Source organism: Pinus tabuliformis, chromosome 5_1 (assembly GCF_031772625.1).
Source record: "Pinus tabuliformis cultivar Carrire ecotype Pingquan chromosome 5_1, CPIR1, whole genome shotgun sequence".
Taxonomy (NCBI): domain Eukaryota; kingdom Viridiplantae; phylum Streptophyta; class Pinopsida; order Pinales; family Pinaceae; genus Pinus; species Pinus tabuliformis.
The window spans coordinates 560,781,338-560,799,611 of record NC_142305.1 but is presented as its reverse complement, the minus strand read 5'-3'; the positions used below and the strand labels follow the sequence as shown (position 1 = coordinate 560,799,611).

At 35.3% G+C, this 18,274-nt stretch overlaps 1 protein-coding gene across 1 annotated transcript; it reads right to left on the bottom strand.

Moving 5' to 3' along the window:
- Nucleotides 1-14,068: 14,068 nt before the first annotated feature.
- On the bottom strand, nt 14,069-16,899 carry LOC149166039 (putative anthocyanidin reductase). The gene is made up of 8 exons (XM_089430026.1): nt 16,877-16,899; nt 16,412-16,545; nt 16,141-16,307; nt 15,366-15,477; nt 14,975-15,078; nt 14,727-14,880; nt 14,308-14,467; nt 14,069-14,213 (listed from the first exon to the last, which is right to left on the bottom strand). The coding sequence occupies exons 1-8, from the start codon at nt 16,897-16,899 to the stop codon at nt 14,069-14,071; spliced, it is 999 nt and encodes a 332-aa protein (XP_089286152.1).
- Nucleotides 16,900-18,274: the final 1,375 nt, after the last annotated feature.

Genomic DNA, 18,274 nt, shown 5'->3' with positions numbered 1-18,274 from the left:
CTCTAATCATTATGTTTCTCTCAAAAGGAAAAATGATGGAAGCTATATTATATTGTTATTGTATGTAGATGGCATGCTTGTTGTAGGTTCTATCATGCAGGAAATAAATGTTCTCAAAATAAAATTATCAAACTCATTTGCAATGAAGGATTTAGGTGCTACAAAACAAATCCTTGGTATGAGAATAACTAGAGACAGGAAGAATAAAAAATTAACATTGTCTCAAAGTGAGTACATAGAAAATGTGTTGAAAATGTTTAATATGTAGAATGCAAAACTAGTTAGTATACCTTTGGCTAGCCATTTCAAATAAAGTAAGGAGGAGTGTCCTAAGACTTAGGAAGAAATGACTCATATGTCTAAAGTTCCATATGCATCAGCAGTTGGAAGCTTAATGTATGCAATGCTCTGCACAAAGCCTCATATTGCACATCCAGTGGGAGTTGTAAGAAGGTACATGAACAATCTAGGAAAATAACATTGGATGGCGGTGAAGTGGATTCTCGGGTATTTGAGAGGTACCAAAAATCAAGCGTTATGCTTTGGTGGTTCAAACATTTCTCTACAGCGATATGTTGATGCAGATATGGCAAGTGATAGAGATAACAAGAGGAGCACAATAGGGTATGTGTTTACTATAGGTGGAACAATTGTCAGTTGGGTCTCAAAACTAGAATGTGTTGTTGCACTCTCAACAACAGAAGCAGAGTATGTTGGTGCTACAAAGGCTAGTAAAGAAATGATTTGGTTACAAAGGTTTATATATGAATTGGGTAAGAAGCAGGAGTTGGGCAGGTTATACAGTGACAGCTAGAGTGCCATACATCTTGCAAAGAACTTTGCATTTCATTCCAGGACTAAACATTTATAACTCAAGTACCATTTCATACGGTCATCGTTAGAAGATGGACAGTTGAAGCTGGAAAAGATACACACTAGCCAGAATCCTGCGGATATGTTAACAAAAGTTATAACCAGGGAGAAAATGAGAATATGCTCAGTTTCAATTGGTCTTCAAGTATGATGAAGAAGATGAGAAATAGTTAGGCCCGAAGTGGATTCATTGTCTAGAAAATGAAGCAGTGGTGGAGTTGCTATAATCAGTCTCCAAGTGGAAGATTACTAGGTGTGGAGCCTGATTATCTTCTGTATTCAAAGGTATCACCACATTGGGCCCCAGTTCGTAATGGGGCAGAAAAGCTGCCTGTAAAATATACGCTGCAAGGGGGTCCAGGGGGCGTCTTTTCCATTCATTAGGCGGAGATCCGACAATAGAAGTTATGTTTAATTTAGGGTTTTTCCCCTAGAAGGCAACCCCTCACTATATATGAGGGAATTGTATTGCATCTATTCAAATCTATATTCTAAGTGAGAAAGAGAGAGGAGATTGTGTGAGAGTGAAGAGGGAATTACAACGAATCTATTGTAGGTTGTATCTCTTCAATTTGCTGGATAATATAAAAGGAAGGACTGGTTGTTTCTCCGTGGACATAGCCCAAATTGTGTGAACCATGTATATCTATGTCTCTCTTGTTTTATGTGTTTTCTGTGTTTATATTTCTACAATATTTTATGTGTTCCATTGCTCTGTAATATATAATTTTTTAATAGAACCCTCAAATATATATATATATTATATTGAATTCTATGAAGATATATGCTTTGAATTCCATATATGGTGTTGGTTCATATGATGGCATACCATCGGCTCTACTGAGATTATATGATTACATGTGCATTGGTTATATGTTGAAGTTAAATATGAAACATTAAATTGATTTATATGTGAATTGGTTTCAATAAAGTTTCTTTGCGCATTGAAGACAAATTTATGCTACTAGAAGGGTCACAGTTGTACAAGCCACTCTGAGTTTGAACATATTTATGTCATTCAAAGAGTTTAGGCAACTAATAAAATGATATTCCATTAGGAAGAAATATTGGTCATTTGGCATTCTTTTATGTTTGTTTGTAGCAGGAATTGAGATATAAAAGTCTCCATCACGAACCAATTTGCATTGTCTAGTTGGTTGGCTCCTTGCAAGATTTGGGCAAGAGAGAATTAAAGTGTTGAAGGAATACTAGAACTACTTCTTGTTCTGTTCAATAATATTTTGGACTCTTTGCACACATATCCTGAAAAGGTGACACTCGTCATTTGTTGACCTTGAGCCTTTATTTTTGCTGACACAATCGCCAAATTTGAGGAAGTATTAGAATTAATGAATACTCTCATACTCGCCATTGTTGATGGGATGGTGAATATCATCAACGACACTCTTTCTGACACTGAAATCTATCTGCAAAATGCATATGACAAAATTGATTTTTTACGACTTAAATATCAACTACAACAAGATGAACTACAACAGTGTCGACATCATTATGAACTGGTATTTTTTCAAAATAACCCTCTATTTGAGTTTGAAACAGAGTCCCATAAGTTGTCATAAAGTAATAAGATTAATGTGATTGAGGTTGGTTCAAATTTAGTACATATTTCGGGAGAAAATGTGCACAAAGATGTAAAAATTCAATTTGCACTTCCAAAGCCCATTACCAAACCTTGGGAAGAGCTTCTCAACAACATAAATAGAACCGATATTAGATATGAAAAAGATGTGTCATTTAATAATCCAAACTACTTTATGCCTATTTAGTTTCATAGTGTTGGATTTATTCATGACAATTCATATTCACTTGTTCCTGTTCTTCATACATAAAATATTGTGAAATCCCAACATTGTAACAGAGTTGGCCATATGAAATATCACTATTTTGATCTCCATCCATGTGAGCATTGTGGTGAGCACACTCATCATTCAAATAAATGCTTCGAGAGCAAGTATGAAGACTCATCTTGGATGGATTATTTCTTGGCAATGGGCTTCAACAACCAAGAATATATTGTAGTCATATGTCATAATTTCTTCTAGAGTATTAAAAATTCTTGTAGTTGAGTTTTCTTCATCTTCTCACCTTTCATCTGGTAGGGGGGAATTGAAGGTCATATAGAAGCTTCAAAGCCACATCAAGCGACCCTAGGCCACAACCTGAACTTGTTGTTGAGCCTATAATGAAAGATAAGCAAACCCAACTTCAGAGTTGTATCTAGAGACACAAAATCCACTAAGCATGCCTTTGGTTGGTGGTCTTCCTTAAACCACCGCAAGTTGAGACCTCCCTTTTAAGGTTGAGGTTCTCCCTTTTCTCCATAGGGTGAAGAACTCCCTTTTCCAAGTTGATGATATCCCACTTCAATGAATTAAGGAGTACTTACTCTAGCATAAGACTTCGACATCTTGCTAGATTTGGAAGCTTTCTAGGAATTGCACTAACCATTCCATGTTGAGACAAAAGGTCTCCCATTTCACAAAAATTAGGAGCTATTCCTCTAATAGAAGACTTCAACTTATGGCCAGATTTGGAAGAGTTTCAGGAATTGCATTAAGCATTCCAGTGTTGGTAGTCATCCTTAAACCATTACCGATTGATACCTTGAGTTCTCCCACCTTATACCATCATCTCAAAGAGCATATTAAACATATTTTTTCCATTCATTTTTTCACATTTTGGATTACATCTATCTTCTTGGACTTGTATATACCTTTCGGATTAAGGTGGGTAATATTAGACACATAATCTGCTAAGGGTTGATGTGGAATGTGAACAATCATCGGAGTCCATGGGACCACTTCGTATATGAAGGCCAAGTGTCACAAGGAAATGTATAAATATGTAAGTTTTGTTAATAGAATGCAATTCACATTTATCCCATTTGGTTGTCCATATTCCATGTGTGTTTAGCATGTGTCAATAGGTAGATAATCTATCTAGTAATATATAACTAATGTGGATTTATGTGGTTTTATTCCAAAGATTTAGAATTCAGAAAAATGAAATCATTCACATATGAATTGAATTAATGTTTATACTATAGTGATTTCTATGTCTATGTGTTCATTTCGGTTATTTTCTTATTAATTTGATTCATAAGAAAGTAATTTCAAGATTACTCATTTTATGAAATTGTTATAGGGATCCTTTATTTCTCAGCCAAGTAATAGAAAATAGGTGGCATTAGTTAGATTCATTTTTATCGATTCTTGATGTTAATCCTGAGAAAGAAGGTAGGTGGCATCAATTAGATTAAATTTCATTGATTCCTGATGTTTTTTTTTTTCTAAGTTATGCTAATTCTATTAAGGTAAAAAAAAGTATAATACATTGAGGCCAAAGCCTGTACTTAGCTATGCCAGAGGAAAGGCTTCAACCAACAAAAAAACAAGATTTGAACTGCCCAGAAGTGAAACCAGTTCTTAACCGAAGTGTCTCAAAAAATATCTTGCTGCCCACGCAGGGGAAACCAACAAATTATCCTGTTTTGTGTCATTGTATCTGAGGAGACTAGAAAAAGTAAACCCAACTGAAGAGCCTAAAATTTTAAGTTTTCCCCAAAAAAAACCATTGAAAACAGAAGCTAAAGAACAGAGTCCCAATGAACCTGAGACATGTGGCATACTGAGTGGCAGTCTACTAGGCAGGTGCATGGCACGTTGAGTGGTAGCAAGGAGGCAGTCTAAGCGTCGAACACATGGCATTGAGGTGGCGGCTACGGACGTGGCGGTGATGGAGGGTTCTCCTCCACGATAAAGCATCTGTGCTCATCCATGTCGCCACTTGCCAGCGCGCGAAGTCTCCATGTCGCTAGCCTTCAACTCCGGTTGTTCTTCCTCGATGATGCAGCAATATTCATCTATGACCCAGTTCATTTGTGGAGCTGCTTGCACTTCCTTCCCTGCGCGTCTGGCCTACTGTTCCTAGCTCCCCTCCTTAGCCCCCTGAAGACTCATCTGAGCTAGTTCCGTTTTCGCCTTGGTTTGGCTGCTCCCCGCTATGGTACGTTTGCCATCAGTAATGTTTGGGAGCCCCATAGCTTTGGTGTGGCCATCTTCCATTGCTCCTTGTTCCTTAGTTTCCATGTGTCGACCTTCAACCTCAGAGTCTTGTGCTTCATAATTTTGGTTTTCCTCATGAAAGCTAATGGTGATGGTGGCAGTAATGAGGGGTTGGTTCAGGGTGGAGCAGAAGGTGAATTGGGCATTCTAGGAATGCGGTTGGGGAGCTAGTGGAGTGCTTCTAGGAGATGGGCCAGAAGTGGAGGGGAAGCTGTTGGGAGGTGTAGCAGAGGCCATCGCGTGGCAGCGACCTCTTCCACTAAGCGTATTTGGGTAGCGACCAATATTCTGCTTAGCCAGAGAGGAAGCAGTTTTCGAAGTAGAAGAGCGCTGGGAGAGACTCAGGCTCCCTCGGTTCCCACCTCTACAGCTGCGCATCCTATGGCGCACCATGCTATCTGCAATTGGAGGCGATTTTCGATCAAAATTGGACCCAGATGGATGCAGCGTCTCAGTGGAGCTAATAGGAAATTCAGTAAAGGTATGAGCAACCAAGGCCGAAGGGATGAGAAATTGAAAATACAGGCTGTGGTTGAAGTGGATGCCTAAGCCAAAATCGATGTAGCAATAAAGATTAGAACGTCTCCCAGTGGTTGTGTGGGACCTGGGTGCCACCACTGCATGAGGGCAAAGGCATTGCAGGGGCCGAGGTTGCGGGGGAGGAATGGCAGGAGCAAAGGTGGTATTCTCCCAAGAGTTCATTGCTACCTTGAGCCGAGGTTGATGGCGGTTAATAGAGTGATGGTAGCGCTCACTTGAGGTGCAATTATGGTGATAGTTAATGCAATTTTTGGACCACTGTGCTGCCCTGTGGGAGGCCATGTGATCTCGCCACACACCAACCCAGTTGGTAGCCACCTCACTGCCCTCCATTGTCACCCACATCCGGAGAGGAGCCTCCTTGTGCACCAGGTCAGTGCAAGCTTGTAATTGAGTTTGGTCATTTAGAATGTTGATTGTACCGAAATGTAAGACCTGATCCTATTCCACCCCAATGTTTGCCAGGAGATCCGCTACCTTATTGTTGTCTCTTTTGACATGAGTAAATGTGGTTTCTCTTCTATTTTTCATCCATTGCTCTATTAGTTCAAGCATGGCCACTAATCTCCAGCTTTTAGCAACTCTCGAAGCAGTGTTTCCTAGTTGTATTTGAGTAACCATATTGATTAGAATTTGGGAGTCCCCCTCTGTTATGATGGGATGGAAATTATGTTGGTGAGTTAAGTTCATACCTTGCCATAAGCCTTCCAATTCTGCAGAGTTATTTGTCTCCCATCCAATGGAGCCGAGGTAGATAAGCAAGGGTTGGCCTTCATGGTTTCTGAATATGCCACCATATCCTGCTTTGCTTGGGTTGCCGTTGGAGGCACCGTCATCGATTCCTGATGTTAATCCTGAGAACATATACAATTTGATATGCATTCATTCAAAAGATGAGAGACTTGCATTTTAGTAGTTGTCTGCCTTTCTTTCGTATTAAGGATTACTCTTTTAATTTCTTTTATTTAATTTTAATTTATAATTTCATATATAAATTAAAATTAGGGAGTACATTTCTTACTATTTTTGTAGATATTTATATTCCATTTCTCTCTCAGACCAGTTGATTCTTGTATCATATTATTATATATTTTATATTATAATAATATTCTTTAGTTTATGTTACATTATTCCATAACATATATTTGTGTAACAAATTGTTGTTTAGTAATATTGAATCTAACTTTATAAATAGTATATATAAATCATAATTAGATAGTGAAAGGAAATATACAATCTTCTTCCTTCAAATGTTATGCTTTGTCTAGAATGTTTTATTTCATTTGTATTATTAATTTAATCTTTTATGTATTATTTTTAATTGATTATTAATTTACAATCTTAGTTATGTTAATAATTGATTAACCTTACCCGGATGCGGGTGGCATTCAATGCTATTAATGGGATGCCGCACAGAGCAGGCAACTGGCCTGGCACCTGGCTGGCGAACAGCCCTCAAGACATGCGCCTCGGGCTGGCAAATACGTTCAAGGGCACACGAAGTTAATTTGTTGCAGCTTGGAATGATGGTCTCGCAGTTAAGCATTAATGCGCGCCTGGTTCATGCGCATACAGGTCAGTTCTTATGTATGGATCCGTTTGTTGTTCATGCCATAGTCACTGGTTTTATTTATCTCGGCGCAGAACTCTTCCCGCACTCCTGCCTGGTCCATCGAATTTGGAAGCTCGCCTGGTCTTGGAGACTCATTGGGCTCCTCTGCGCTCAAACTCTCACCTGCTTGCTATGCCTCAACCCCTCTCTCAGTCTATCTGTTCTCCCAAGCATGCCTCGCCGCCGAGGTATCCCGCGCAGAGGAAGCAACACGGGCAACAGAGGCCGTCCATCTCGTCCTGCACCTCAGAATGTCATTCCCATCGCCTCAGCCTCCCCTTCTTCTCCGCCCCTGGGACAAGCTGGGTCTCTTCCGCATAACTCCTTTCAGACCTCTAGGTTTACTTTTCACAGTAGGCTCAATAGGCCTGTATTGACGGCAAGCATCACCATTATTCTCATGGAGGAGGAGAATAATCATGTCAGCTCGGCTCAAACCACTTCCTCTCACTCTCAGGAAGACAGTGTTCTGCAAGGGGATATGGCAGGGGTGGTATTTAGCGTGGACAATATGCAGGAGGACACCCCTGTCTCTGAAGCGCCTCAGCAGCCTATCAATTCGACTCAGAGCGAAATTCTGGCCTGTGGGCCATCTCAGCGTGCAGGATGCATTCTCAATTTGGTGACCACTCCTGAAGGTAGCACAGAAGGAAATGATGACAATGGCTTCGTCACCTGGGTAGCCTCTTCCAGCCAGGTGGAGAGGGACACACCTGACTCGCCGCAGCATGCAGACTAAAGCCGCTCTTCATTGACGGGTGGCATTCTTGCCCATGCGCTGTGCAATTTTGATTTCGTGTCTTTGTTTCTAAGTCTATGGGTCTATGTCTGGATTATGATCTTGTTCCAGGGTGTGGCGACAGCCAATCTGTGCTCTGTTTTTTGTTGCAACTGTGACTATGTTGGGTACTTTTATGTTTTTTTGGTCAATGGGTGGCATGACAGTATGAGTCCTGGTAAAATTTTTTAGTGTGTCATGGCCCAAACAAAAAATTTTGAAGGCTGTACTGTAAATTCGGCAGAAAGCTTGAACTGTAATATCTCTGAGTATCTAGTTGAGGAATGGCCTCGGCCTCCTCTGAGGTCTTGACCTCACTGTACATATCTTTTTCCTTTTTAATAGAATTAGTATTTATGAAGAAAAAAAAAATGATTAACCTTAATTTGCTAGGATTATTTTTTTCCTTGGATTTTTCTTCAGAAGAGGAGGAATCCAAAGGCTAATGGAACCTTAAAACTCATCAAGGACAACCACACCAAACATCTAGGGCTATTTAAATAGCTCCAGTCTTGGTCGTTTCTCACTTGTTGACAAGGGTGCACAATATTAGTTATAACAATATTAGTACTCTTAGATATTCATTATAATAATTAATATTTAATTATAATAATTATAATAATTATTTATAATAATAACTAGTACTTAATAATTATAAGATCTATTAACCAATCAATTAAACTAACTAATTAAGTATTTATAATAAGAATTAGTATTTAGTAATAAATATTATTATTATTATTATTATTATTATTATTATTATTATTATTATTATTTATATTAAAAATTGGTATTTAATTATGAAGATCTATTAATCAACTACTTAATTCTCTGAGTAATTAGATTTAATAATAAATTCTCTTAGTAATTATATTTAATAATAAATAGTTTTTAATTATTATTATAATATTTCCCAATTATCTAATTAATTTCTAAATTATTATTAACCTCTTCAAAAAGGATAAAAATTACAATAAAAAACTTAAAAATTACAGTAAAAAACTTTAAAAGTGTGGATAATAATAATTATTATTAACCTCTTCAAAAATTATTAAAAATTCAATAAAAAATTTCAAAATTACAATAAAAAACTTTAAAAGTGTGAATGATAATAATTAATAATAATTATTATTATTATTATTAAAAGACCGACCACCATCTCATCTTTAAATCAAATAATCTCATAACTATTTAACCTCTTATTTAGCTCTTCTATTATCAGCATTCAGAAATATTGTTCTCAAACGTTGACAGAATATGTTTATTACTGTGGGTTCTCCAAAAACTAACTCAAAAGAAATGAATCACAGATGTCTAAAATCCAAAAATGTTATTAATATGTTTTGAATGATGCATAAGAAACATATATCTATCTCTTAATTTTTTACTTACCATTACATTCTCTCTCTATACAAAGTGTTGATATAAAATTATATTACATAATATGGAAACTGAAATGTTTTGTTTATGAATAATTTTTTTATTATTATTAATATTTCCTTTTTAAATACCACATGTACTTTGCATGAGAAATTACATATATGTAATATACCTATTGTGATTAACCCCACGTAAGGTAATTTTAAGTTACCAATCAGTTAATCAAACCTGCGTAAAAGTAATTTTAAATTACATATCAGTTACAACTAATTCTTGGCATTGGTTAAATGGATCAGCGAGCACCCTAACAGGGGAGGGAGAAGGTGGATGGAGAATGGTGTGCTGTAGTGACAGACAGAAAGGGAGAAAAGAAAAGAAAAAGAACATACCTGGTTTTGGACTAAGTCTGGTAAAGACCAGATAGTCAAGACCCTAGGTGCTGTCTTACTGAGGATTGGGATCCGGTAAGCATAAGCTCGGGGGGAGACTCAGGTCCCGAAGGACAAGTCTCAAGGTTGGGAGGATAGCGAGCTTAACACAGGGATTTTGCAGAAGGAGTACTAAAGAACGTTCTCGACAAGCGGTAACCAGGTAAGTAACAAAACCTTAAGACTCTACAACTGTTGTGATACTTATAAGTACTGCATATTATCAGTAGGGGTTAGAAACCCTACAGTGTCATAAGCAAATAGAATAACTGCGAATGAGAAGATGACACAGTAATGCATGTCATTGTGTCAATTAGAATTACTTAACTCTGCATACGTGGCAAGAAAGGCTACTTAATAGAACAGAGTGAGATAAACGAAGGGGCTAGGGTTTGTAATTGCAGGGCTGAGTACCCTGTGAAGGAGAACTTGAGACATTATAATAGAAATTTATGCATTAAACTTATTGATTCGAAAAGCCTCGGTAGCCTTACTATCACGTGATATAGTAAGTGTAAATCTGGAGAAGGGCCATCGAAACTTTAGTTTATAAGACTGGAAGTATATCAGGGTACGGCAGGCAGAAGTTTAAGTAGCAAGCAGAACGAGTTCGCAACTGAAGAAGACCTTAAGACCGGCAGAAGCCTGAGGCCACTGTCGTTGTTCTCATGACCACTGTGAGATACGGAAATAGAACTTAGGTTCATGTTCAAACCCTATCGTAAGAAGGGAAAAACAAACAGAGGAACCACTGTAAATTTAAATGGACTGCTCTAATAATACTGTCGAGTACAAAACATCTATACATTTAACAATAGATGAATAATATCTAGCGTATAAGTCGCATGCAATAGCATCTGTACCTAAAAATAATAACTTCATATTCACAGTAAATGAATAATGCTGTTATGACAGAGGAATAAATGCATGGTCGTTACTATATTCATATCAGAACTCTACACTGTTAACTCCCCTAATTCATAATAAAGATTTAAGAGCAAACTGTATATAACAGTCGGAGTCCATGTCCCGGCGGTAATAGAACGATACCAGGGAATAACCTTAAATCTGTATGACTGAAAGTCTCATTTTTCTTAACCCTCGCCGAGTCGGCCAGACATCTATTGGATTAGATGCAGGCGCGAGTCCCGGCTGGGCTATCGAGGTGATTGGGGAAGCGGCGTATGCCGACTTACCAAACCCTCTTAAAAATCATAATCACCATGAATAGACTACAAAAGATACATATAAACAAATAATGAGAGATGCCGAAACTTGAAACCCTTACGGGAGCTTTTTATAAAGGAAACGATAAGAAATAGCTGGAAATATAATAATGTTCGGCGATAGACAATAGGCCGAGATAACATTAATTTACACAGGTATTCACACTCTGTAGTAGTTAAAAGAACTTAAAGAAAATCATATGGGTTCGGTCCCAAATTCATTAACCAGCAGAATACCCTCCGACAATCTTATACCAAAACCTTAACTAGTAGTTCATAATATGAGAGGGAGATTTGTGGCTATAGAAGTACCTGTGTATATCCAGCTTAGTAGCAGCAAAGGGCAGCTTATGCCGCTGAAGGAGCCACGACTGCGGGCTCGTCATTATCTGTCAATCAGCAATGAGGCCGTCACTGTGCGATTAATATGAGAACTCTGAACATTAATGCAAACAAACCAACAGGTGGAGACCTTACCTAGCTTTGGAGCGGTGACTCTACGATGAGGATGCATGTGCTGTCGAGGGCAGCCGAAGAAGGCCGAAGCAGGAATCGTGGAGCAAACGCCCAGTGGTAACAGAGTGTTACCCCAAGCTCTGGAGCGCCAAATGGAAACAGCAAAAACCCCGATGAACGCGGGCCATAAACCTTATAAGCACAAATACATAACCCTGCGACGTGGAGTAATCTCCAGCGTTGATTATCATCCAAACCTCCCTGCCGTGGATCTTGGCAGTAATGCCAAAGTGCTGAAGGCGGGAAGGATCCAGCCTGCAAAGCCATGTCTGATCACGTGATCAGGCCGGCGGCATTAAAGGCAGGTCCAGGTGTAATGAGGAGGGGTTGCCAGCAAACAGAAGACAGTTGGGTTTCAGTACTGTGACGATAAACTTAAGAACCATCCGCTGCATAAAGTTGAAATGGTATAGTCATATGTAGAACCATTAAACCATAACAAACCTTGACTCCGTAAGTTGGATGCATCAAACATGTTATATATATATCCGTTAGTGTGTGCACATGGTCATAGGGGGAGTAGTATGGTAACACATCGGACCTACTTTATACCCGCATGTGTAAGCTTTTATATATGGTTGAGGTTGATATATTCACCTTATAAAATTTTTTTTTAGTTATATTTAAATTCAAGTACGAGGTATGTGACAATATATCCCTTCATAATGGGATGTAATATCATTATTATTATACCTATTGCAAGCATGGTAGTACACATTCAATTTTTCTTTTGACAATTTGTAGTTTCTCCATAGTTTAACAATATAGATTGAATTTTATTATTTTTGTTAATATTTAAAATTAATTACCTCAATATGATTCGTTCATTAATGCAACCTTTACACAACACAATGGCATGTGGATAACTGCCTAAGATTTTTTTGCCATAATTTTTGGATGCATTTTCAATGTTTATGCCTTTTCAGATTTTTCATGGTTAAGCTTCATAAGCAACCACCAAAAATTAAAAACCTTGAAAATAGATAATACTCACGTAAATAACATATTTACCATGAATTACTACCCGCCAGAATTTAAGATATTATTTCCATCAAAAATGGACAGAACAAGATGTAAATAAATACACTTACATGCATTGTTACAATTAATAAAATATCTCAAATTATCAATTAGTAAAACCTAAATTCACTGGATTTTAATTGAATTCGATATTTTTAGTTTAGTTTAGTTATATTTAAACTAAGTGGAAGGTGCAAATAATTTTTTTATTTTCAATTACTTTATCTTTCTTTAAAAAAATGATGTAAAATTATATTTTTAAGATAAACATTAAAATATTTTATTTATGATAAATATTATATATATTTTTAATTAGTAATATTTATTTTCCTTATTAAAAATTTGTTTATTAATAATATTTAAAGTTTTTAATATTATTTTTTTCCCGGAGATATACTTAGGGACAACACCTCTCCTACGAAAGTGTAAAGCTCTTCTCAACCTTTATAATCTAAACTATGTTTTAATATTATTATATGACTAAATTAATGTATGTTAGATATACTTAGGGACAACACCTCTCCTACGAAAGTGTAAAGCTCTTCTCAACCTTTATAATCTAAACTATGTTTTAATATTATTATATGACTAAATTAATGTATGTTTTAATTATGTTTAGACATATTTGTCATCCATTAGTTTTTATTTTTAAGAGATTTTAATTAAATTTATTAATAAATTTTGAAATTCAAAATAATATAAATATATTAAAATTGAAAAATAAGATAAAGTTGTAAGTATATGCAATATAAATATGTTGTATGACAATATAAATAAAATGGTTGATAAATGTTATAGGCACCAAAATACCTAATTCATAATCAGTCTATATTGACAATTTTGATTTAAAAAACATAAAAATTAATTAAATTCTATTTTTTTTAGCAATTTTTTTTGGTAGGCTAGCACCCTTAGGGGATTCCAACTAGTGACCTATAACAATCACTGTCTTGACAATCTACTTGTTCACGATAAATCCAAAACTCAAAAACTCAAAAGACTTATTATGATTATTATTAATTATAAAAAGGACTAATAAATGAATTAAACATATATACATTTAAGAAAACATGTAACAAATTCCTAACTATGGAGATTATAGACTTTGTTACAATACCATGGGCCAATATCATAGCTTATTAATACCACATACTTAAAAAAATCATCATTCATTTTGAGATAACATGTTCATATGATAATTTTTTTAATTAATCAATTTAACTCAAAAAAGAAAATAACATAACCACTTTTAAATTAAACCTCACATATTAATAGGATAATTTTTTTAATTAATCAATTTAATTAAAAAATGAAAATAACATAACCACTTTTACTAATTTATTACTATTACTAAAAATATTTTTACTAATATTTTTAAATATTTCAGTTTAAATGCCTCATATCTATCTGCAATAATATAATTAAAATTCTAAAATTTCTATTCCAAAATATAATTTTAATTTATTTATACTCAATTCCAACCCTTTTAAACATATTTATAAAATAACAATATTGTTCACGATAACTATTTCAGCAGTCCATAAGATAACTATTTCAGCAGTCCATAAGATTTAAACACATTTATAAAATAACAATATTGTTCACGATATCTATTTCAGCCGTCCATAAGATTGAGCCGATTTGATTGTGTCATCCAAAATTTCTGCCGCACCATACATGAAAGAAATCCCTATATCCAAAAGTTTCCACGAAGAAGTAGCAACACGGACAACATTATCATCTTCACCGTCGCTTCTGTCATAAAACCAAGTTTCCTCACCTTCGATACCAATACAATTCCACAAAAATATAACCAAAAAGAATTTACATGATGGGAGAAGCTACTTACTTGAATTGTGGAGTGAAATGTGGATGGAGTTTATGGATGAAAGCTGTTGACTGAGAAACGGTGAGAGAGGAAACACAGCAAATATGTCGACCTTGTACTTTTTGTTGCTCCATCAAAAATATATGAGCTTCACATAAATCCTCGATATGAACCAACGGTACTGATCACAGAAACGACTCATTCAACTTCAATCCTCCATGATTGCCTGTAACGTTTTCAACGGAAATTGTCATGCTGCCCTCAGTGTTTAAACTAAAGTATTTTACATACTTTTCTGCCAAACCCTCTCCTCAACTCAAATAAAAGTGAGCTATCATTGGCCTGCTCCCTATTACTGGTCTGCTTGTTCACCTTTAGAAAGAAGTCCCATAGCAAAGACCTGAACATTTTAACGACCATATAACAAAACGATTACTTACCTGTAATGGGGTTTAATATTTCCCCACATGAATACGGAAATGTTGAGATAATGGCTGGCCCACCAACGTAATCAGGTCCAATTGTCACAACCTCCATTTGGCCACTGTTTAACCCATACTCAATGGATGCTTTCTCTGCCAAAGTCTTGCATATCTAATAGAAGTGCACGCATGATAAGCACGACCTGTAAGTTACACCATATTTGAGATGCAAATTCAACCATACTACTCACACTGTATATACGTACACTGATAGGGCCGGCTTTCCTGCGCATGAATTCCACTCGAGTCCAGTTTGACTCGTCGAGACTAGACCCAATAATAAGCTCCCCTTCTTCATTCAGCGGACAAGCTGCTGCCGCCGAAGAAGTATTTAGCGCGCGAGCAGGATTTCAATACATTCAATACCCCTTTCAAAGCAGGCTGAACAAAATCATCCCGTCCCATAATTTTATACTTTTTATCAGGATTTTCTCTCAAAAGTTTTTGAGAAAGACAAGTTAAATTGCATAAATCAAGATGAAAATTAATGAAGTCACAAGAAATATAAAATTTATACGCTGTTAAATCGCTTTTAATACCTTTCATACTTCACAAATCAAATGTTAATAGAAATTTATGCATAATAAGCATCGTTACCACATACGTCCGAATCGGGGGAAAAAATTCGGAAATTCGTCAAATTCGATTCGGAGAGCGAATTATTCGAGGAAATTCGAGTCGGTTCGTTTACGGTTTTATTCATTTGAGCCTTTCAAAGAAAGCAATACTTCATTGCGAAGAGAACTGGCTTCCAAAACGTTAGTGCTTTTTTAGGAGTCAGGAGTTAGTGTTAGTTTCTGGACATTAGGATGGCTTTGCTCAAGATTGTTGTACATATACATATAATCTTAAGGTCTAAAGTTTGAATACATAGTTGTGTTTATTTAAAAAAATAAGAGAAAAAAATGTGTAAATTGGAAATGTTTTTTTTTTCAATTTCAATCTGTTTTGTAGTGTTGGAAAAATAATAAAAAAATAACTTGAACCTGTTATTATTTATCTTCTAAATATATTTATATTTTGAAAGATTTTAAATAAATAAATTTAAAATAGTGATTTTCTAAATATATATTTATCTATTAGACTTTTTGGATTTATGTTCTTATTGAGAAGAAAAAGTATGGGTATTTATTTTTAATTATATCTCAAAAGTGGTTAAATAATCTAGAATTATTCAAAATTATTTAAAATCTAAGATGAATTAGAAAAAAATAGTAGAAATATCTTATTATTACAAAAAATAAAGTATATATATTTAAATTTTTATAATGTATACTATCACACATTTTCCCAATTTAAAAAATTTCATTCAAATTTTTATGGTATCAAATCCGAATTCGAATTTGAACTTAGTAACTATGATAATAAGTACCTCAGAAAGCATGGAGAAGTCCAAAGGACTGGCCACGTCGAACACCCCATCACAGCCCTCCACCGCGGAATCAAAGGCGCCCTCTTCGCTTAAATCTGCTTGGAAGAGCTTCAGTCTCTCTGCAGCACCAGGCAGCGACAGCAGAGGCCCAGTTTTTGCCTTGTCATCTGCATGCACAAAAGTATGAGAATAGCTCACACCTAGTTTCTTATCGGAATGCGCGGAACAAACTGATTAATGAGATGGCGGCGAAACAAACTGTATTACATACATGGGTTTCTGACGGTGGCGTTAACAGTGTAGCCTCTCTGGAGAACATTCTTGACAAGCCGTGATCGGATATACCCTCCTGCAACTGTAACGCATACCTTCATGCCCCCTCCACCTTCGTGACCTTGCATTTTTCTGCACAGAACATACAGCGAATATGATGCTGATATGCGAGTTGCAAAATGAGAGGCTGAGTGCAATCCCTGAGGTTAAGTGGATTACAGATTCTCGGAATATTCACGAACTAAAAAGATATGGTTGCGGTCAAAAAATTGACTGCAATCATATCTCTCCCATTCCTAAATATTCCGAGAATCTGCAATCGACTTAAAGTACAATATAAATATCCAATAACCAAATTCCGAAATTATTCTAAAATCAAACTGAAAAGAATCAGTGAGTTCAACAAAAATCTAATCCAATCATTCATTTCTTCTCAACGCATTTGGTCATATCAACTCCTCACCTCTTTTCGACGTAATTCGTCATCACTAAGCACGTTTCTAATTGGTGCACTGTTTTCGCTAAAAAACAACTTTACTTAAATATTAGCTGGATCCACAAGAAGTAGAATACAAATTCTATTCCTAAAAGTCTTACCAATGCGTTGTAGGTGTACCTTTTTTTAATCGATCTTTGTAGGTGTAGTTACTTTACTCATGTTCTAGTAAAATACTTGTATTTTAAACCTGACATTCAAAGTTTGTCTATTCAAGTCTCTGGCATTTTCCACGATTTGTCAAATTTGCAACTTTTTCTTCACTTCATATTTATAAAACTCAAATTGAAATGATGCATAGTAAGTCCAAATGAAAGGCTACGGTATGGAGATTGACCTAGCAGATTATACTCGGTACTCTTTTGAAGCAAGAATCATTTCGAGAGACTTCATATACTCCAAAATTATTGGTGAGTTTTTATTGGATAGATGGGTTATAAGTACTTCGTTTCAAGATTTTGGTTGAAGTGATTTGACGTAAAGATTTTATATGATTTTAACAGTATTTTGTACTGACTTAGTTCTAAACCCCTCGACAAAAATTTCTTTTATATAATTTTTACCTAAAAATACTGTTAAAATTATTATGAAAACTATATGATACTAAAACAGATCTAAAAAACATAAAAATTTGGAATATTTACGAATCAAAATTCTTGAGAAAAATAATAGTTTGCTTTTAATAAATATTGATAAGCAATGAATTATAAATAAGTATGCTTGATAATTACCTAAAAGAGGTCACGTTTGGGAAGTCCATAGGACTAGCAACGTGGAACAACCCTCTAGCACATAATCAAAAGTGGCCTCTTCACATTAATATGCTTATGGAGTACGCACGACACCCTATATATTCTATTACGTAAAAAAGAGTGAGTTTGTTTTGTTTGTTTTTCTTGGTTCCAATAGGATTTTTTTTTCGATCTTAATGTTTTGATGGGTTATTTAAAAATTTCCAGCTTTTAGAATGATATTTTGAAATTAACATAGCTCTTTTTTATATTTGATTTTTAATGATATTTTAAAAGGTTTTTTTTAAATTCTATTTTGATATAAAAAATTTACAAAATTTCCTTGAAAATATAAAAACATTTAAGTTTTAGAAGGAAATTTAAAATTAATTTTAATTAATTTTCTTTTTTCCACTCACTTAAAAGAAACATATTAATGGATTAAAATATCAAAACATTTAGTAAGGACAAAAATATATCTCTTTATAAATCACAATGAGTCATTTGAAGTGATAAAAATAATGATGAAATAGGTTACATTCATTTGTTATATGTATATTCAAAATTTATCACCTTTAAAATTAAAATAAAAATTCCTTATATTTAACACTATATTTTCCTAACACTTTGTTTG